General features: G+C 43.2%; 1 protein-coding gene across 2 annotated transcripts in view; it reads left to right on the top strand.

The window, feature by feature from the left end:
* MARCO (macrophage receptor with collagenous structure) overlaps window positions 1-20066 on the top strand; it is a 199564-nt gene extending 179498 nt beyond the window's left edge. Inside the window, exon 13 of one of the 2 annotated variants that reach the window (XM_085647468.1) lies at window positions 19393-20066. In XM_085647468.1, the coding sequence (XP_085503594.1) occupies window positions 19393-19526 (134 nt within the window). In that variant the 3' untranslated portion in view covers window positions 19527-20066. Of the gene's footprint in view, window positions 1-5335; window positions 7413-19392 lie in introns of those variants that run through there. The other variant, XM_085647469.1, reaches the window with a different exon arrangement.
* Window positions 20067-22111: the final 2045 nt, after the last annotated feature.

Below are 22111 nucleotides of genomic sequence, written 5' to 3'. Positions count from 1 at the left end.
AACTTCATTCAGAAGACCCCTTGCTCTCAGGCTACACAGTGTTAAAAGGAGGTCTTGGTGTCCAGACCTAGTTTGCCACTTCCCCTTAGGATGCAGCCTGCACTTTCACCTATGGCTGATTAAGGAAAGGACTGCACGAACCAGAATGCCATTGAGCACGAGTTTGAAGGGGGTGGGTGTATTTCCGCACCACCTCTAGCAGTGGTGAGGTCAAGTGGCACTCAAGGCAGAGCCTGTTCCGTTTCATGGCCTTAGGGAGAAAAACCCGATCATGGCACAAACAACACTGCTCTCTGTCCGCTGGTCTCGGCAGCGCATACCCAACCTGCTGAGCTGCCTCATTGGTTCAGGGTGGGATGTATGCTTTTGCAGCTCAAACTGGCCATTGTCATTCTGTATGTGATAATCAGCCACAGACAGAATGACAATGGGCGGGAGGGGCTGCGAGGAGGAGTGCGAGGCGCCCCATCAGGGAGTTGAGGCCTCTGGCAGGGAACAGCTCTGCTTCCTGCAGGGTCTAAAATTACGTACAAAAGGCATCCATAAAAGCATGGGTGTCCGCAGGGGGGCAAGGAGGGGTACTCCAGGGGAGGGCAAGCGCCCCTCCTTGCCCCCCCCTGCGGACGCCCATGGGTGTGGCCCTTGTCATGGGTGGAGGCATTTACAAGTTGTTTGAGTTCCAAGGTGGATAATGCCTCATCCAACTGTTTGGCATAACAATCTCTGGGTATCTGATCCCAGTGAAAGTTAAAATCCCCATCACCAAGATGCACTGATACCGGGAGCGGAGGTCGCTAACTAACTCTGAAGAGCTCAATGAACTTGGGGCTCGTTCGAGGGGGACTGTAAACTACCAGTAAGATTAGGCAGGAGGACTGGGAGAGGATCTTTGCTCCCAGCACTTCCGCTCCCTCGATGCTTTCAGCACATAGAGTCTCTATCGTTAGCTGTCGATTATATAGGATCAGTAGCCCCCTCCTCGAGTGTTTCCCGTCCTGTTGTGCCATAGCGCAGCTTAATCTGGGGGTAGGGCTGCTACTATGTCCGGGGCTGAGGAGTCCTCAAGCCATGTTTCTGTCACCCCCAGGATGTCCAGGGAGCCATCTTGGAGGAGGGAGAAGACTTCAAGGTTATGCTTCTGTAGGGAGCGGGTGTTCAGGGCCGCTACCCGTAGTCCGTGTGGGCTAACAGACCCGGTCGGCCTGGAAGGGTGAGGTGGAGTACCTGTACTCCCTACAGCAGTTTGTGTCCTTAGTAAGCCTTCTGCTCTAAGGATGTTCGCTATGTAGTTTTTTGGGTGGATATTTCCATGGGCTAAGGCCTGTAGTTCCTCGGCGGAGTACAGGGGATGAGGACCAGGGGTTTTGGCCCCTGGCCTCGCACGGGTGCAGACGGGCTTGCCTTAGGCACGCCTGCTCCAGCGTGGCAGATATCTGTTTAGCTCCTCCCCCCATCAATTAGCCAGCTGATCGTCCCAGAGCACTAGACCGCGTTAGGCAGAACCACATATAAATCAATCACACATATAATTTGTAGGGTCAAAACACTGGAAATTAGGTCTGATTAGCAGGCCTCAGTGCAGTGCGTCTCCTCCACAGTGGTGTAGGAGCATCGCCCAACTGCCTGGCTCATAGCTTACATTTACAGGTTATATTGGAAGTGTCAATATATTTCACCGTGGTAGCATTTGAGACTTTCCTGAGAGTAGTCAGGAGTACTGCTACTACCAGCACACGGTCTGTGCTTTTATTATCTCTTTTACTTTTTCCAAACATCTTTTACCGTAGCGCTCATGGACTCTCACAGGAAACCAGCTTAATTAGCATCCTCACTGCCCCCAGACTGTAAGGTTATGAAAACACTCACTGTAGAACCAATTTACAAAGAAAGTACTCCAATTACCTTTGCTGGTAGTGAAACAAGTATAGATACAGTTGCTTGTCACAAGAGAAAGTAATATTTTTTCTCTTGACATTTAAGTCATGAGAGACTTAAAGACAATATAAATATAAACGAGTCAGAACTAAGGTTCTGAGAGAAAAGACATTAAAATTCAGGCGGACCAGTAAGTAACCTCTCAACAAAACTGTTAAAAGAATTCAGGAAACAAAAAGCAGATGAAAGGCTCCTGCATAAATGCTCGAACACGCAGGCGCCCTGTTAAAAAAGTTATAGATTAAACAGGCATTGGCAATGCATCGGTTTCACCAATGTGATGAATGATAAGCTGTTTTTATCAAACACCGTCCAGGATGAGAGAAAGAGCTCCCTAACAAGTTTCATGGGAGTGGAGAGGGTGTGGCGCAGCAGCCAGAGGATCTCGGTTCAAGTCCCCATGAGGCAACATCCTGTGATCCTGGGCAAATCACTTAATCTCACAGGGTGATAGATTGCGCTATATAAATAAGCTGCAGGCCGAAAGTGGCAAAACTTTATGGAAAAAATAGTTCCACTAAAGCGGATGCAAACAGTACTTTAGCTACGGGAACCTTTAAGAGAAGCAGATGAGTAACAAGCATTGGTAAAAGCAGGAAAGTATGCTACAGCCAATAGAAAGAGAGGACACGTAAGTTGCAAGCACAGGAACCAGTGAAAAGACAGGAAAGCCCCTTTTAAGTTTATATTAAAAATAATAGATTTCTCACACAGCCAAGCGCTTTGCAGGTGAAACCTAAAAAGGTAGAACACAACAATATTAACTGTAATGTGCTAGAAACACATTTGAAAACATAATTATCTCTGACTGCAGGAGTAGCAATAAAGAAGAGAGACTGACATTGACTCAACTATTTACAAGATGTTAATAGTATACCCGTGTACTGCAGTTGGTAGTTTTATCCAAGAGAGTGCTGAGAATTCTAGTTTTTGCTTTGTTCATGCTTTCAAAATGTTACATTTTCTGGTTGCTATTTAATTAAACATGCATAATTTGAGCCCTTGGTCTTGACATAAAGTACTATAGTCTTTTTTCAGTTGCATCATTTGGCTTGTAAGTCTTCACAGAGCCGTTTATCCAAAAGAGCTACTGTTTAAGGGAAATGTACATACCTTTGTGAGTCAGTTGTTCCAATCCAGAGTAGTTTTATCATGATAGTTTTTTGGCTTAAGATTTATCATTATAGTTATAGATTCCCATGCTTGCCCTAGATAGACAAACTTATCTAAGAAGAATCACATTTCCAGGAAAAGTACAATTTTCACCATAAATCAATATAGTAGCTTCTTTTTTTATTTGACTTAGTTTAAGGATGACTTCTGAAAATGAATATCTCACGTAAGCTAATTTAGGGACTGATTTAGAGTTTGGCAGACTAGTATTTCCTCCGTCAGGGTGACAAAGTGAAGTACTCCATCTCCCTGAGACAGTACCCGCCAGTTAAATGTTGAGATGTCAGCAGGCCCAGCGAACTTCTTATGCATTTACAGGAACCTCAGTTGCAGAGGTTCAAGTAAATGCATTGAAAGTTTGACGGATAGATCGCAAAGCAGTATTTTCTTTTTGAGAAAAAAAAATGCCCCCACAATACTTTTCTGCACAAAAACAATTCTTAGAGGCCTATTCCACTATGCATGCTTCAGAATGCAGCACACATGGAAAGAGGAAGTAACAGTAAGAAATAACAATATTTCTCCTTGTAATGCATCTCTCGGGTAGGCTCACCTTTTTGGTGCAAACCCAAGTTTATCTACTTTCGTAAACCTGGGTGTGTCAAAATAAATGGGTGGGTCCACAGGACATCCCATACTCAACTCATGTAACCCCTAACTGACACAGGATAACAGAAGGCAGTGCAAGGCCCTGCCTTGTGGTAACCCTATTGACTGGGGGAGAATGTTTGATTTGCTCTGCATTCCGTCCATCTTCTGTGTGGCTTTTGCTTTCTTGCCCTAAGTGCACCGGGTATGCCCAGATGTGGGACCTGGGCTCACTGTGCCACTGAATTCAAGCTAGCCTGGCTGATGAGGGGGGATGCCCCAAAACAGGTCCCAAGATGTGTTTTTCCAGTCCAGGGAGGACCTGGCTTGGCAGTTCGGTCTGGAGTGTTTACATGAGGCACAGGGTCAAGACTGATTTGCATATGGCTGGGTCTAAACTGGGTGGCACGGTGAGCAAAGGAACGATTTATTTAACCCAGGTCTATTGACTGTGGGAGAATGTTTGATTTGCTCTGCATTCCGTCCAATTTCTGTGTGTCTTTTGTGTTACTCTGCGGCTGAAAAGAGACAGAAAGCCACACAAAACTCTATTTCCGTGGCTTTTCAAATGTCACTTTAGCGCTTGCGTTGCCTTAGGTCGACATGAGTGATACAATGACAATGCAAGTCCTTAGTAAATCTGACTCTATATGTGCTTTATAACCAAATGCATTTGTAATATTATCTGGCATGTTTTGATGGAATACTCCATCTACCACACTATAAATAAGGCCCCAAATGTTGCAAATGTAATTACAAAAATGCAGCACCGCCAGTGCAGTGTATGTAATCTAGCCCCAAGTTGGGGAACCCATTTCAAACTCCCCTGGAGACATAGGCGTCTTAAGGCATGGGCAAAGTGGGCTCTGGCCCAGGGACCCAGCCTTTCAGAGGGCCCTCTGTTAGACCCAGCTCTGATCTGCAGAAAGGTTTGCCCTGATTACTTTGAATACTTCTTAAACAGATTTTGTTAAATACCGTTTTTCATTTGATTTATTTTTAATGTGGGTGATGTCTGAGTCTATTATGGACATTTTGCAGAACAATGTTGTCTTTATGTTTCATGCAACATTCATAAAAAAAACTTTCTGTTACATAAAAACAGGACCTCACATATGAGACATGGGAGAGTGTTACAGAGATTATTTGCAGTAATATTAGTGAGCTGCCGCTGTGTTACAATATTAAAAACACGAGTAACGTTCTCAGAATATTAGATGTAAACACATTTAGAATTTGGACAAGTGTGTCGGTGCACTGTCGGTGACCTGGCCAAAGAGAGCACGAAAGAGCTCATTTTGGATCATACATGCAAAGCTGTTTTGAACAGGGGCCTCCAAAATATATTTGGCCCAGGGCCCCCATAATGCTTAAAATGTCCCTGCCTGGAGACACTTACACCAGACCCCTTCTATCCAGGCTGAATTCATCTCACTCACCCCCTTTGAACCAGCAACGTCAGAGAAGATGGCGAATGGAAAGATCATTTTCAACACCCGGTTCACACCGACAGAGTCATCCATTTGTTATTTGTGAGAATTATGCTTTTCTCAGAATTGTGGTTTTCATGAATATGGCGTCTATGAATTGAAACATTTTCAAAAAATCTCTCATGTGTTGTTATAATTATCGTTAACAGGTTCAGGGAGAATCTGGTTAGATGACGTGAAATGCACTGGAGAGGAAAGATCAATCTACGATTGTCCGAAAAGGCCATGGGGAGCCAACAACTGTAATCACAGTGAAGACGCTGGCGTCCAGTGTGGCACATAATTATGCACAGTCTGAATGCCCAAGATACAAACGCAATTGTTCTCGAACACTTATTTACTACAGTGCCCGAATATTCAAGTTTCCCAGGCCCACGTGTGAGTAGCTTTTGCTTTTCATTCTCGTACTTCGGAATCTGTAATGAGATAAACCAGACTACAGGTCCCAGAATGCAAAGCAAAAGCAAAAGCACGGACTTTATGAGAGTCTCAGGCATGGGAAAAATGAGAGATTTGCAGTGAATTCTATGAAAATTGGGAGCTGGGAGACGACGAACTAGCGGCGGGATTATTTTTTTTGTCCTAGAAGTCAATAACTAGCAGACAACTTCAACAAACATCAAAGCTAACTGGCTCCCTAACCAAAGGCACTGGCATGTTTTCATGAAATGTTCTGGAATATCGCTTTCACGAATGGAGACTACTGTACAGCACTTTTGTAAATATTCCACAACTTGTATAAATGTGGATTAACACATAATTCTTCTTAATTCATAGATAAATATCTGTTGTCTGAGAACCTGTTCAAGCTGCTGAATTTCATTCCTGTTTTTATTTCTTGTTAACTTTGTTGGCATAATATATTTGTGCAATGTATTTTTATCAATATTGTAAAGATGTAACTTGTTACTGTAAAACTATTGGATTAATACTGGGAGGAAAAGCTCCAGACCTTTTGTTTTTGGAGTACACAGAGAGGTCCAGCAACTACTTCTTTGCTCCATCCAGCCTCAAACCAACCAGCCCATGCCTCGAAATCACTGTCGTGCACTTCCAGTGGGATGTAAGTGTAAAAATGTTGCATACAGTGGCTAATAGGTTGTTGTATACTTTGTTTCAAACCACCCAGGCTGAAGTGTGTTAAAGTGGAGTAGCTCCTCTGTCATTGGTCCACTCAACCTACACAGGCGCATACAGACCAACTCCCGACTCAGGCAGGAGAATGCCTATTTCAAGGCTAGTCTCCAGCCTCCCGATTTCTGCATTGCAAAAACCCGATACTTCGAAGGGCTTCTGCCGACAGGGACTGGTCTTTTCATATCTCTCGCTTTTCAATTCTAAAATGTAGGCATGTATGCAGGTGGCACCCAGGGCACTTCTAGATTAGATGAGTTTTCGGCAAAGCCATACTGAGAAATAAATATTTTACTTTTTAAGTTTTTTATAGCGCCAACTCAATCTGAAGGTATCAGAGCTTTTCACTTTTCAGGAGCACCGGTTGCATTACAGACGAACACATTCATTTTCAATAGGCACGGTGACCTTGCCCAGAATAACAAGATGTTGAGAGTCCTACCGAGACTAGAACCAGGTTCCCCAGCTTCAAGGTCGACCGCTGTAGCGGTTAGGCCACATGCTCTCTGCTACAAAAGTATTAATTGGACAATAGGCCTATAGCAGATTTACTGGTATTTTATAATGTTAAAGTTCTAGGATTCATGGGCTCATGCTTCAGATTTTGTGCTGATTTTTTACTTTAGCAAGATTTGCGAAAATCCCCAATACTGTGCTGGGGAATGCATACAACCGATATATTGCCATGTACATTCGTGTTGTCTTCAACATGTACCCCACTCCCTAGGTATGTCCACGTTCCTACCTACCCATAAGCACAGCAATGCAGCACATCCAATCAACTTTCAGAATTTCTGCGGTAGTGAGTTCTTTCTGCCAAGGTAAATGGCCATGAATCCTGATTTTGTGAACCTCAAAACAATGCATATGAATACAGAAACTAGCGTTCACCAAACACATGTGCAAATACACAAAGAATGTCATATTTTATTTAATTCACAATCAAATATAAAAAATATGAAATGTTCATTCTAGTGGAAGGTTGTGGCTTTACTAAATTCAAATGAGGCCACTCATCGTCCATACTATATTCTGCTTGATTCATTTTCACTGCTCCCATGAATGAATCTGAGGGCACCAACTTCATTTGTAGCCTCCAATTTAAAATTGCTTCACATTTATGGAAAGTTTAAAAAATGTAAATTGTACATTTTATTTAATTTATGTACACTTTGATAATCTGTTAAGGTAATTTACTTTTCCAAGCAGTCTTATTCCCCCTGAGTATGTGTATCGGTCCCCTAGAGGTTCCCAGACCACAGCTTAAGGACCACTGCTTTAGAGTGAAAAACAAAAGTTTATGACTGGCCTTTTAGTGCGTGGTAGATAAGAAGTGATGTTCAAAGGATACATAGACAGAGACAAAAGACTAAGGGCCTAATTGACTCATAGTGGCGCAGCAGTGGCGGTCCACCATTTTGTCTATTACGTCTTTGTTAATCGTATCGGCGGTGGACCACCAGCTGCGTTCCCTGTCGGTGGCACAGGAGCGCCACAACGCATTATGCTGATCAAGGGCGCAGTCCAGCTCAGCATTTTTTGAGTTCCTGGACCGCCAGCCTTTTCATGGCAGAGCCCTGCGATGGAAAGGCTGGCAGTGCAGGAACAAAGGGGGCCCTACCGGGCCCCCATGCCCTACCACGCCATAGGGATACCAGTAGCTGCTCCTCGAGGGAGTGCTGCGGGGTGGAGGGGAGGGAAGGGTGGGGGGTAGTAAACTCCGGCGTATGGCCGAACGGAGATAAGTAAGTAAATAAATAAAACAAATTACATTGCGCACGCTGCAACGCCAAATAGCAATGCAGCGCACGCAATGTAATTTGTTTTATATATTTATTTACTCACCTCGGTTCGTCCATATGCTTGAGTTTACTACCACCCACCATGCCCCTTCCCTGGCCCGCCCCACCGCTGCGCAGCACTCCCTCGAGGAGCCGCTACTGAGGGATACACTCGGGGGCACAACATGTTCCCCCTATCTGAATTCCGCCCAGTTCCAGCACAGCATAGACTCACGGTCCATGCTGTGCTGGAGCTTTTTGGCCGTTCCCATTGCTGTGCCTGATTTCAAGGCACCACCATGGAAAAGGCCAATGCACCACCGACCGTAATATGAGTTGTACTTTTACAACTCGTTGTCCATTTACAGCTTTGGCTCAGCAGAGCAGGCGTTGAGCCGGCGCTGCTACTACTACCTCGTAATTAGGCCCCAGGAGAATGCAATGATAGTTCCTACTATGACGAATTAAAACTAATTCCATGACAGCAATCAAAGAACCTCTCACTGAAATGCAAATTCCCATTTCAGTAGGGATAACAGGTAGTGGAATTTAAATTTAACTTAAAATTGTTGTGTAGTTTAGAAACTTTTCACTTCACAAAATTTCAACTGCCCAAACATTTTGTAACAAAACCATTCTAAACAATGTAATTATTTCAGCATTTATTTTCTAAAATCCTATTTTTCTGATTTTTTCTCTCATTGTAAACGTCACAGTCTTCTCAAATTTCAAACCTTTGCAAGTAAAACCTTTGCAACTTTGCACATCTCTAGTAAAATGCAGTTTTTACTCTTTTAATCTTCAGCGTATTCATTGGATTTATTGCTTGTCTGACTTCATTGCAACACTTATAATCAGACCAGAAGAGATGTTTTTACTTTTCCTTAAATTTTAAAAGAATATTATCAGAGGAGCAGGGCAGGGAACCATTTTGGCTAAACTGTCACTGGGCTTTAGTGACACTTTATGTGCTCTGTTAGCCTGAATATGGATTTTGTAATAAATCAAACCAATGAATTATAGTACTTGTCTATTTCTTCTATATACTCTGTATTTAAAGGCACTTAAAGAAACATACATTTTCTTAATTTGAAAATTCTCATATTTCAAAATACCTAATGACTTGTTTTTATGAAACCATTTATTTCATTTATGTGATATAGCGTAACGCAGCTTTAAGTAGCAGAGGGGACTCCGCACAGAACATTTGACCAGAGGTAACAAAGGGTTTTCCCCTCGTTAAGCCTGTAGTACAAAACCTTGCAAACTGTGGGAGTGGAAAAAACCACAGTCAAAAAGTACAAAAGAGACATGGTAAGTAACACGTGTCTCTATGACCTGCAAAGGAAATAACTGCCTTGTGACGCCTTCCGAACAGCAGCGGTCCGTGGAGGGAGTTCCGTGGGGCGGAAAGGCGGGGCGGGGGAGGGGCAGGGTGGGGGGTACTAAACTCCGGAATATGGATAATTGGAGGTAAGTAAACAATTAAATAAATAAAACGAATTTTGTAGCACGCCCTGCATCACAAAATGCGGTGCAGCGCGCGCTACGAAATTCGTTTTATTTATTTAATTGTTTACTTACCTCCAATTATCCATATTCCGGAGTTTAGTACCCCCCACCCTGCCCCTCCCCCGCCCCGCCATTCGCCCCACGGAACTCCCTCCACGGACCGCTGCTGCTAAGAAGATACGGTATGGGGCATTGCAACCTGGAAAGATATGAATAAAGGACTGTGATGTATGAAGTGTTTGCAAACCATTGATAGTATACCAAAATCTCATTAGTAGTTTATCACAACGGGGAATAATCTATGGGTTCCCCGGGAACCCAGGGTATATACAGCACTGGTTCATTGCAGCACTATCATTCAATTATTTATAATAGTCACAGTGTAATTTTTGGGACTAATAAATCACCCTTTCTAATTAATGTAGTATCTAAATAAACACACAAGGCTTACAACACATATCACCTATAGGATAATTTACTTATGGAGATTAGTTGTTTGGAAATTCAGAAATTGTGGTTAGTGCTGAAACTTGATCATACAGCAGTAAATGAACAACAATACACAGTATGTGTGTATATAAAAAGCAGTGGCGGCTGGTGACATTTGAAAGTGGTGTGGCGTAAAAGTTGAATCTGAGTTCACAGTGGCGAGCGAGCGAGAGTAGTGAGCAAGCCGAATCGGCATAAAATATTTGAAAAAAGAGTGGTGTAAGTGCTTTTTCAAGCCAATTTGAGAAACCCTACACTACACAGCACTATAAAACAAAAGAAAAGCATGTGAGAGAAGAGATTTGGGGAGATGAGGGGCACTGTTGGAGCTTGGTAGTGAGGGAATATGTGGAGAAAGAGATTTTGGGGAGGGAGGGCGCCAACAAACAATGTCACCCCGGGTGCCATATGCGCTACAGCCTGCCCTGCATGACAACACATAACACAATCACTGCTTTTAAATTTGTGTGCTACAAAAATAATGCTCTATTTTTTATGTCCTATCACTGCTTCCAAGTAACAATCCGTTTCTGCATCTTTAAAATGCTAACTCCCCGCATTGGCCTGTTCACAAGAGCACAGTGCATCAACTGGCAAGTAAGGGGCCCCTACTCCTCCTGGGATTTCCTGTCTCAAATATTATTAAATTACAGTACCTTGTGTCATCCATGGAATTCGTATCAGGCCCTACTGTGTTTTGTTAGTTTATGTATGGTCAAATGCCTTGAATTTTACTTCTTGCATTTGGTAGTGACTGCTTTCAGCAAACCAATGTGTTTTTATTGATTCCAAATGCAAGCAGTAACATTCAAGCCATTTCCCATCCAATGTAACATTTGTCACTCAGGCCATAAAGACAGGGCTCCTCACGAGCAGAGCAGCCGGCTGCTGCATTATGTTTGTTGCAGGCCCCTTAGTTTCACATGGTGCAATTTGCGAAGAAACAGATCCAGGTCCTCACGACCAAACAACATGCTTTTGTCAGAAAGCATTTTGTTCAGCCAGTGCATGGCTGAGTTTTACCCATTCTGCTCTCCCAGCCATGTTTCAGAGCGCAGAAAGGTGTGAGCGAGTCAGCGCTCTGAAACCTGGTCAGGTGGAATATGCGCTTTATTTATTATAGGGCAAAACTAAACAAATAAACGAAAAAAGTGCAAAACATTTTAATTCCTGTTCAGCACGGGCAGCTATGGGGAAGAGGCGCTCGTGGCCTACTTTCTCCTGCGAACAAATAGTATTTATGGAGGATTTGCACTGCACAGAGCCAAGCAGGGAGTGCAAGAGATGTGCAATTTAAGAGACACTGATGGTGGGTCCTCTCCCTTTGGATTGGCCACGCATTGCAGAAGCGAGGATTTGCACTGCACAGAGCCAAGCAGGGAGTGCAAGAGATGTGCAATTTCAGAGACACTGATGGTGGGTCCTCTCCCTTTGGATTGGCCACGCATTGCAGAAGCGAGGATTTGCACTGCACAGAGCCAAGCAGGGAGTGCAAGAGATGTGCAATTTCAGAGACACTGATGGTGGGTCCTCTCCCTTTGGATTGGTCACGCATTGCAGAAGCGAGGATTTGCACTGCACAGAGCCAAGCAGGGAGTGCAAGAGATGTGCAATTTAAGAGACACTGATGGTGGGTCCTCTCCCTTTGGATTGGTCACGCATTGCAGAAGCGTGCAAATTGCTAACTGGTTTCTCTCACAACCTCAAGGAGATTACTCAAAAAAACACAACTGCAAATCTGTTATATTCATCTCAAAATATCTGCACGCTGATTCAGTCTCCAAACTCCAAAGTGTTGTAACACCGCCATCACCCTGTGGACACAAATGCAAAAATGTGTGTTTGAAATTCAGTCCATTCATTGTCATGAGACAAATTGCATGAAAGTGCTTTCGAGTGAACAGTGCGAACTTTCTAAAGTTATTAATGATGCGTTTGCAGTACATTTAATTAAGTAAGACTTCCCACAGTAAAATAAATACTTAATGCAGCATGCAAAACATGTGGACTTTTTAGCCAGTCAGTCTGCCCATGTTATGAGGAAAGAAAAAGAGGGGGGTCATTAAATGTCAAACGTGTCCCTAGCTAACCAGGCAGTAATTCAATTATAATGCTGCAGCCACCTTTTCAAGGCCCCTTTTACTGGCATCCATTCTTCTTCACCCAAGACAGAAAGGAATAAAGTAATTTTTTCAAACTGACGAGTTCCACTTCCAAGCAGATATTTCAGTTATGTATCAATGTTTTAAAGCTGCGTCCACTCCACTGCTCAACTCCGGGTCGCTGTTCGACTTGAGTCTGCCTAGTGGCCACAGCAGCATGAAGTGAGGTCGGGTTTGGTCTCTTACTCGGACTCCGGATCGCTGTTGGACTCGAATCTGCCCACAGCAGCCTGAGGTGAGGTCGGGTTTGGTCTCTGGCTCAGACTCCATGTCGCTGGCCGAGAAGGGCGAGACACACAGACAAGCATGCCGGATCAGCCCAGCAACAGCAGAAATCTGGCAACCACGTCACCCAGGCATTCCAGACGCTGCTCCGTTGCTTAGAGCAGAGCCAGGATTTGCTGGAGCGGGAAAACTCACTTCTCATTAAGTGACTGCGGATCTGCGGTTTTCAGCAACCCCCAGTCACTAATGTGCAGTACAGAGAAGCCTGTAGTGCGCATGTCGGGCTGGTCGGAGAAAGGCAGCCGGCCAACCCGACATGAGCACTTGTGGCTTAGGTGCCCTGCACTTGTTGCCATGTGTGTCAATTTAACTTAAGCCCTAACCCCTTCAGAAACGTCAACCAGTTGAAACTTTTTAATAAATGAAGGAACAGCTGACATTTTTTCTGTTTGGGGGGGGTTCAAAGCTTCAGCACGAGGAAAGATGATCGCTATTATGGCTAATAAATCTAAAGAACGTCGAGATAAGATTGCACAACTTCAACAGTCAATAATTGATGCTGCTAATGCAGGCGGTACTTTAAATCATTCTAGGTTGGATCAAGCAAGGAAGGAGTTAAGGGATTTCTTTGTTTTGGAAGAAATTAACTGCTCTCAGACTTACCAACAGAAAGTTTATGAGGAAAGTCAAATGGTGGGGAAGATGATTGCCTGTTCTACAAGAGCTCGGAAAGAATCTGCATGCATTAGCGAAATATTAGATTACCAAACACACTTAAGAACCACTGATAGAGCGGAGATTGCTCAAATGTTTGTCGAAGGCCACACCCACTTTTGCCGGCTCCACCCACTTCCTCCACTGGCTCCAACCACTTATTCTATTGGCTCTACCTACACCCTCAACTGGTGCTGCTGAAAGCCAGATGTAATACCCCATCTGAATTTCATCATGGGAGCCTTCCTCAAGTAAGATTTTGCAAGGAGGTTCCCCTGCCCTGCAAAATTTTTGAAAAAGATGAAATCAAAAGTGCATTTAAAGCACAATTTTGGAATAAATTATCTAAAATGACTAAATAATTGAAAAGGGACATGTGAAACATTCCAGTGCTCTATGTGCCATTGTTGGGAAAGGACAATACAGAGGTATGTGCAAAGATGCTTTGTGTTGTCATTTCTTAGCAGTCTAATTGTGAAAGTCTGATAAATTCAACTTCCCTGCAGGGATTTGTTTCTTCTTTACCTTATCCTGACAGGTTTATTCACAAAGTGGGCGCTGCTCTCCACAGCCAGTGTTCTCTGCAGGGCCCAGGCTGTAGCTTCCATAGGTGTAGCACAGGCAGTGGCCACTGGACCCAGAGACCTGATTGCAATATTTTATAGTTCATAATGCAACCATGGGCCCATTTCCCTCTTTGCACTGGGGCCCATGGCACACTAACTGTGCTACTACTTCTCTGTCGGAATGTTTTACAAGTGACAAGGCCATCCAGTGACTTTTCAGGGCTCTGCACCTCACCACATGAGCGCGCAATGATATGTTTCTTTGCAAAAGTAGAAGGATGAAGTAAACATCCTTTTTCTCGACCCTTAATCCAATGCAATCGCAAATAAATGAGGCATTGCAAGTCTCAAACGCATGCCTATCGCTCAGTGCCATTTTAACACATTGTAACTTGGGTTTTCACCCTCACCAGACACAAATATTGCACTTCATTTTACCCCATCAGGAGACATCAGTGTGGAGAAAGATCGGTAGTGAAGTAGATTCCCGAGTCACTCTGCACACAGCAGTAGGGAAGAGGTGTTTTGCAGCGGCCAGGGCGGCTGACTGCGGAACACGGGGCCTCACGGTTCGATCACCGGCGGCAGGTTAGCCCAGCACCATGTGACTCTGGGCAACAGCTCACTTAATCTTCCTGACGGCCCCCAGCGCTGGGACACCTCTCCTGAGGTAGCTGCGCTCTTCACAAATGCTGGTTATTATTATTATCACTGTGTCCATTTTCACCGGGTATTTCATAAAAAGCCAGACTGTCCAGGCAGCGCAGAAATATGCAGTGTACCAAAGGCAGGAGATAAATTGCATTTTCTCTAAAGGACGGCCCCAACAAAGAGAAAAAGACCTTTGTTACAAACAACATAGCTCAAATAGGCCAGGACCCCCAGCATTGCCCATCACAACAAACGAGCACCACACAAACTTCCAGCCAACAGAACCCTCCATGGACATCCAACAGCAGATACTGGATTCTGACTTCATGCCATCCCCAATCCAAGCTGCCACAAACTACGGCAAAGAACCACAGACTGCTTACTACTTTAGCCTCTCCAAAACATCACCCAAAAATTACACAGAACATCACACATGCAACCATTCAGTAAACACTGACACCAACTGCATGATGGAGCCATCGCAATCATGCTCCATAACGCAGGGCATAGAACAAATTAAAATGTGGGCATGGATTTTGCACTGATGCACATCCGCTCAAAGAGTCATTTAACCATATTATCTGACTTGATTTATGTATTTAAGATGTGTGGGAGAGCACCTCCTTCATTCAAGATTTACACAAAAGATTAATTAAATTCTAATGAAGCTTAGTGTGCTGCGCCCTCGTGTGTCTGCCTGACACGTAATATAAACTAAACTGAAGGCCTTGCTGATGGGTATAGCTGGGACAAGGCGTGCACAACTGTAAAAATTATTATATGTGCCTAATATCACTGTATATACAAATGGATTAATCAGCAGACAACCATTGATGGTTCAAAATCGTATATCTATTTGAAAAACCAATTTTTCAATACAATATTATCATCAAAGAATTAACAGAAGTAAATAGCCATTAAAGCACAAATATTATTTATAATCATTGTTCATAACAATACAGATTATGACGTGCCCTGAATCATCATGTCAAATAATATCATTATCGTTAGTGACCGACCATGAAATGTCTCATGCAAGAATTGGGAAAGTGCTTCAAATCAATGTGCTATTCCCTATAAACGGCAAACTTCCGAAGACCACAAATGCGCCAAAAGCACCTCGTGATGTATCAAATGATACCTTGATAAATGACAGTGAATACACAGGAATCAAAAAAATATCTGTAACGTGAAAAAAGTCCACACTTGTAATCAATCACTAAATTAGATGGTAACCGACCGACCCATTATTTGGTATTCATTCTCTAATTCTAATACATAACAATCCATTCCTGGGGACACTCTAGAATATGCGATGTTTGGCGTTTCCTTCATTGTGAGCGGGGCAAATCCACCAAAATAGAATTTATGCATTAGCCCGATGTCAAATCTCAATAACCAGTTCCCTGTAAAAGTATGCAACATATGCCCAAAAAAAGTTGACTCTTCACTCATTTCCAGGTGTTAATGGGGAAGGGAACACCCCCCAAAGTCAAAGGGGATGTAGGAGAAAGGGCGTCTCCTTAAGGAAATATATGTTTCCCGATGAAAAAAAATACAAAACCTGCATTTCAAAAAGGCAGTAGTATTTTAGACATGGAAGAAATGCCTACCTGAGGCCTGCTGCTGCACACTAAGTGCACACGACAGTCACCTGTTTCAGATGATAGTGCCGGACTGCCGCTAGTGCGTCATGCGTGTGTGCCTCTTAAGATGATAAGGCAGGCCTGCGGCAAGGAATTTGAATAAGGTTATGCACGCATGCACGCTGCCGCAGCTGCAGATGACCAATTCCAGCCCAATCAGTGGCCGGCTCACTGGCACTGACTGAAGGCATAGTTTTATTATCGGCTCTACGCTCACGTGCTCAGCCCTTCACTGGGGACTTTGTGCGATCTAGACCCGGCCCTGTTAAAAACGTTCCAGTGCTAAGCACCGGAAAGCACCGGCAAAAATTAAGCACTGGCTGCAGGCAGAAAGTGGCAAAGCTTTATGGAAAAAATAGTTCCACTAAAGCGGATGCAAACAGAATTTTAGCTACGGGACCCTTTAAGAGAAGCAGATGAGTAACAAGCATTGGTGAATGCAGGAAAGTATGCTACAGCCAATAGAAAGAGAGTAAACGTAAGTTGCAAGCACAGAAACCAGTGAAAAGACAGGAAAGGCTCTTGTGAGTATATATTAAAAATAGTAGATTTCTCAAGCACAGCCAAGGCTGTGCAGGCGAAACCTAAGAAGGTAGAACACAACAATATTAACTGTAATGTGATAGAAACACATTTGAAAACATAATTATCTCTGACTGCAGGAGTAGCAATAAAGAAGAGAGACTGACATTGACTCAACTATTTACAAGATGTTAATAATATACCTGTGTACTGCATTTGGTAGTTTTATCCAAGAGAGTGCTGAGAATTCTAGTTTTTGCTTTGTTCATGCTTTCAAAATGTTATATTTTCTGGTTGCTATTTAATTAAACATGCATAATTTGAGCCCTTGGTCTTGACATAAAGTACTATAGTCTTTTTTCAGTTGCATCATTTGGCTTGTAAGTCTTCACATAGCTGTTTATCCAAAAGAGCTACTGTTTAAGGGAAATGTAGGTACCTTTGTGAGTCAGTTGTTCCAATCCAGAGTAAGTTTTATCATGAAAGTTTTTTGGCTTAAGATTTATCAATATAGTTATAGATTCCCATGCTTGCCTAGATAGACAAACTTATCTAACAAGAATCACATTTCCAGGAAAAACACAATTTTCACCATAAATCAATGTAGTAGCTTCTTTTTTTATTTGACATAGTTTAAGGACGACTTCTGAAAATGAATATCTCACGTAAGCTAACTTAGGGACTGATTTAGAGTTTGGCAGACTAGTATTCCCTCCGTCAGGGTGACGAAGTGGAGTACCGCATCGCCCTGAGAGAGTACCCGCCTGTTAAATGTTGAGATGTCAGCCTGCCCAGCGAACTTCTCTTGCATTTACAGGAACCTCAGTTGCAGCAGTTAAAGTAAATGCATTGAAAGTTTGACGGATAGATTGCAAAGCAGTATTTTCTTTTTGAAAATAAAAAAAAGGCCCCCCTTACCATGGGAGTTTTCACCCATGGTGTGGGGTTCATTTTACAGTTTTCACTTTTCCTTACCACCAGGATACTTTTCTGCACAAAAACAATTCTTAGAGGCCTATTCCACTATGCGTGCTTCAGAATGGAGCACACATGGAAAAAGGAAGTAACAGTGAGAAATAACAATATTTCTCCTTGTAATGCATCTCTCGGGTAGGCTCACCTTTTTGGTGCAAACCCAAGTTTATCTACTTTAGTAAACCTGGGTTTGTGTCAAAATAAATGGGTGGGTCCACAGGACATCCCATACTCAACTCATGTAACTCCTAACTGACACAGGATAACAGAAGGCAGTGCAAGGCCCTGCCTTGTGGTAACCCAGATCTATTGACTGGGGGAGAATGTTTGATTTGCTCTGCATTCCTTCCATTATCTGTGTGTCTTTTGCTTTCTCACCCTAAGTGCGCGAGGTATGCCCAGACGTGGGTTCCGGGCTCACTGTTCCACTGGATTCAAACTAGCCTGGCTGATGAGAGGTGATGCCCTGAAACCGGTCCCAGGATGCTTGTGTCCAGTCCAGGGAGACCCTGGCTTGGCAATTCGGTCTGGACTGTTACCATGAGGCAAAGGGTCAAGACTGATTTGCATATGGCTGGGTCTAAACTAGGGTGGCATGGTGAGCAAAAGAACGATGGATTTAGCCCAGAACTATGGACTGTGGGAGAATGTTTGATCTGCTCTCCATTCCGTCCATCATCTGTGTGTCTTTTGTGTTACTCTGCGTCTGAAAAGAGACAGAAAGCCACGCAAAACTCTATTTCTGTGGCTTTTCAAATGTCACTTTAGCGCTTGCGTTGCCTTATGTCGACGTGCGTGATGCAATGACAACGCAAGTCCTTAGTAAATCTAACTTTTTATGTGCTTTATAACCAACTGCATTTGTAATATTATCTGGCATGTTTTGATGGAACACTCCATCTACCACACTATAAATAAGGCCCCAAATGTTGCAAATGTAATTACAGAAACGCAGCACGGCTAGTGCAGACTATGTAATCTAGCCCCTAGTTGGGTAACCCATTGCAAACTCCCCTGGAGACATAGGCGTTTTAAGGCATGGGTAAAGTGGGCTCTGGCCCAGGGCCCCAGCCTTTCAGAGGGCCCTCTGTTAGACCAAGCTCTGATCTGCAAAAAGGTTTGCCCTGATGACATTGAATACTTCTTAAACAGATTTTGTTAAATACCGTTTTTCATTTTATTTATTTTTAATGTGGGTGATGTCTGAGTCTATTATGGATATTTTGCAGAACAATGTTCTGTTTATGTTTCATGCAACATACATAAAAAAACTTTCTTTAACATAAAAACAGGACCTCACATACGAGAAATGGGAGGGTGTGTCACAGAGATTATTGCTGTAATATTAGTGAGCTGCCGCTGTGTTACAATATTAAAAACACGAGTAAGGTTCTCAGAATATTAGATGCAAACACATTTAGAATTTGGACAAGTGTGTTGGTGCACTGTCAGTGACCTGGCCAAAGAGGGCATGAAAGAGCTCATTTTGGATCATAAATTCAAAGCTGTTCTGAACAAGGGTCCCCCAAATACATTTGGCCCAGGGCCCCCATAATCCTTAATATGTCCCTGCCTGGAGACACCTACACCAGACCCCTTCTATCCAGGCTGAATTCATCTCACTCACCCCTCTTTGAGCCAGCAACGTCAGAGAAGGTGGCGAATGGAAAGATCATTTTCGACACCCGGTTCACACCGACGAAGTCATCCACTTGTTATTTGTGAAAGTTATGCTTTTCTCAGAATTGTGGTTTTCATGAATATGGCTTCTATGAATTGAAACATTTTCAAAAAAATCTCTCATGTGTTGTTATAATTATCGTTTACAGGTTCAGGGAAAATCTGGCTAGATGATGTGAAATGCACTGGAGAGGAAAGATCAATCTACGATTGTCCGAAAAGACCGTGGGGAGCCAACAACTGTAATCACTTGGAAGACGCTGGCGTCCAATGTGCCACTTAATTATGCACAGTCTGAATGTCCAAGATACAAACGCAATTGTTTTCGAATACTTATTTCCTCCAGTGACCGAATATTCAAGTTTCCCAGGCCCACGTGTGAGTAGCTTTTGCTTTTCATTCTCGTACTTCGGTATCTGTAATGAGATAAACCAGACTACAGGTCCCAGAAGGCAAAGCAAAAGCAAAAGCAAAAGCACGGACTTTATGAGATTCTCGAAAAAGGAGAGATTTGCAGTGAATTCTATGAAAATTGGGAGCTGGGAGACGACGACCCAGCGGCGGGATGATTTTTTTTTGTCCTAGAAGTCAATAACTAGCAGAGAACTTCAACAAACATCAAAGCTAACTGGCTCCCTAACCAAAGGCACTGGCATGTTTTCATGAAATGTTCTGGAATATCTCTTTCATGAATGGAGACTACTGTACAGCACTTTTGTAAATATTCCACAACTTGTATAAATGTGGATTAACACATAATTCTTCTTAATTCATAGATAAATATCTGTTGTCTGAGAACCTGTTAAAGCTGCTGAATACCTTTCCTGTTTTGATTTCTTGTTAACTTTGTTGGCATAATATATTTGTGCAATGTATTTTGATCAATATTGTAAAGATGTAACTTGTTACTGTAAAACTATTGGATTAATACTGTGAGGAAAAGCTCCAGACCTTTTGTTTTTGGAGTACACAGAGAGGTCCAGAAACTACTTCTTTGCTCCATCCAGCCTCAAACCAACCAGCCCATGCCTCGAAATCACTGTCGTGCACTTCCAGTGGGATGTAAGTGTAAAAATGTTGCATACAGTGGCTAATAGGTTGTTGTATACTTTGTTTCAAACCACTCAGGCTGAAGTGTGTTAAAGTGGAGTAGATCTTCTGTTAGTGGTCCACTCAACCTATACAGGTGCATACAGACCAACTCCCGATTCAGGCAGGAGAATACCTATTTCAAGGCTAGTCTCCAGTCTCCCGATTTCTGCATTGCAAAAACCCGATACTTCGAAGGGCTTCTGCCGACAGGGACTGGTCTTGTGTGACTGGAGAAATACATTCTCTCAATTTTTCTTTTTTTTATATCTCTCGCTTTCCAATTCTAAAATGTTGGCATGTATGCAGGTGGCACCCAGGGCACTTCTAGATTAGATGAGTTTTCGGCAAAGCCATGCTATCGTTCCTGAAATGAGAAATAAATATTTTACTTTTACATTTTTTTATAGCGCCAACTCAATCTGAAGGTATCAGAGCACTTTTCAGGAGCACCGGTTGCATTACAGACGAACACATTCATTTTCAATAGGCACGGTGACCTTGCCCAGAATAACAAGATTTTGAGCGTCCTACCGAGAATCGAACCAGGTTCCCCAGCTTCAAGGTCGACCGCTGTAGCGGTTAGGCCACATGCTCTCTGCTACAAAAGTATTAATTGGACAATAGGCCTATAGCAGATTTACTCGTATTTTATAATGTTAAAGTTCTAGGATTCATGGGCTCATGCTTCAGATTTTGTGCTGATTTTTTACTTTAGCAAGATTTGCGAAAATCCCCAATACAGTGCTGGGGAATGCATACAACCGATATATTGCCATGTACATTCGTGTTGTCTTCAACATGTACCCCACTCCCTGGGTATGTCCACGTTCCTACCTACCCATAAGCTCAGCAATGCAGCACATCCAATCCACTTTCAGAATTTCTGCGGTAGTGAGTTCTTTCTGCCAAGGTAAATGGCCACGAATCCTGATTTTGTGAACCTCACAACAATGCATATGAATACAGAAACTAGCGTTCACCAAACACATGTGCAAATACACAAAGAATGTCATATTTTATTTAATTCACAATCAAATATAAAAAATATAAAATGTTCGTTCTAGTGGAAGGTTGTGGCTTTACTAAATTCAAATGAGGCCACTCATCGTCCATACTATATTCTGCTTGATTCATTTTCACTGCTCCCATGAATGAATCTGAGGGCACCAACTTCATTTGTAGCCTCCAATTTAAAATTGCTTCACATTTATGGAAAGTTAAAAAAATGTAAATTATACATTTTACTTTATTTATGTACACTTTGATAGTCTGTTAAGGTAATTTACTTTTCCAAGCAGTCGTATTCCCCCTGAGTAGGTGTCTCGGTCCCCCAGAGGTTCCCAGACCACAGCTAAAGGACCACTGCTTTAGAGTGAAAAACAAAAGTTTATGACTGGCCGTTTAGTGCGTGGTAGATAAGAAGTGACTATCAAAGGATACATAGACAGAGACAAAAGACTACGGGCCTGATTGACTCACAGTGGGGCAGCAGTGGCGGTCCACCATTTTGCCGATTACGTCTTTGTTAATCGTATCGGCGGTGGACCACCAGCTGCATTCCCTGTCGGTGGCACAGGAGCGCCACAACGCGTTATGCTGAGCAAGGGCGCAGTCCAGCTCAGCATTTTTTGAGTTCCTGGACCGCCAGCCTTTTCATGGCAGAGCCCTGCCATGGAAAGGCTGGCAGTGCAGGAACAAAGGGGACCCTACAGGGCCCCCATGCCCTACCACGCCATAGGGATACCAGTAGCTGCTCCTCGAGGGAGTGCTGCGGGG

Source organism: Triturus cristatus, chromosome 3_2, assembly GCF_964204655.1.
Source record: "Triturus cristatus chromosome 3_2, aTriCri1.1, whole genome shotgun sequence".
NCBI lineage: Eukaryota > Metazoa > Chordata > Amphibia > Caudata > Salamandridae > Triturus > Triturus cristatus.
This window is presented reverse-complemented; position numbering and strand designations above follow the sequence as displayed.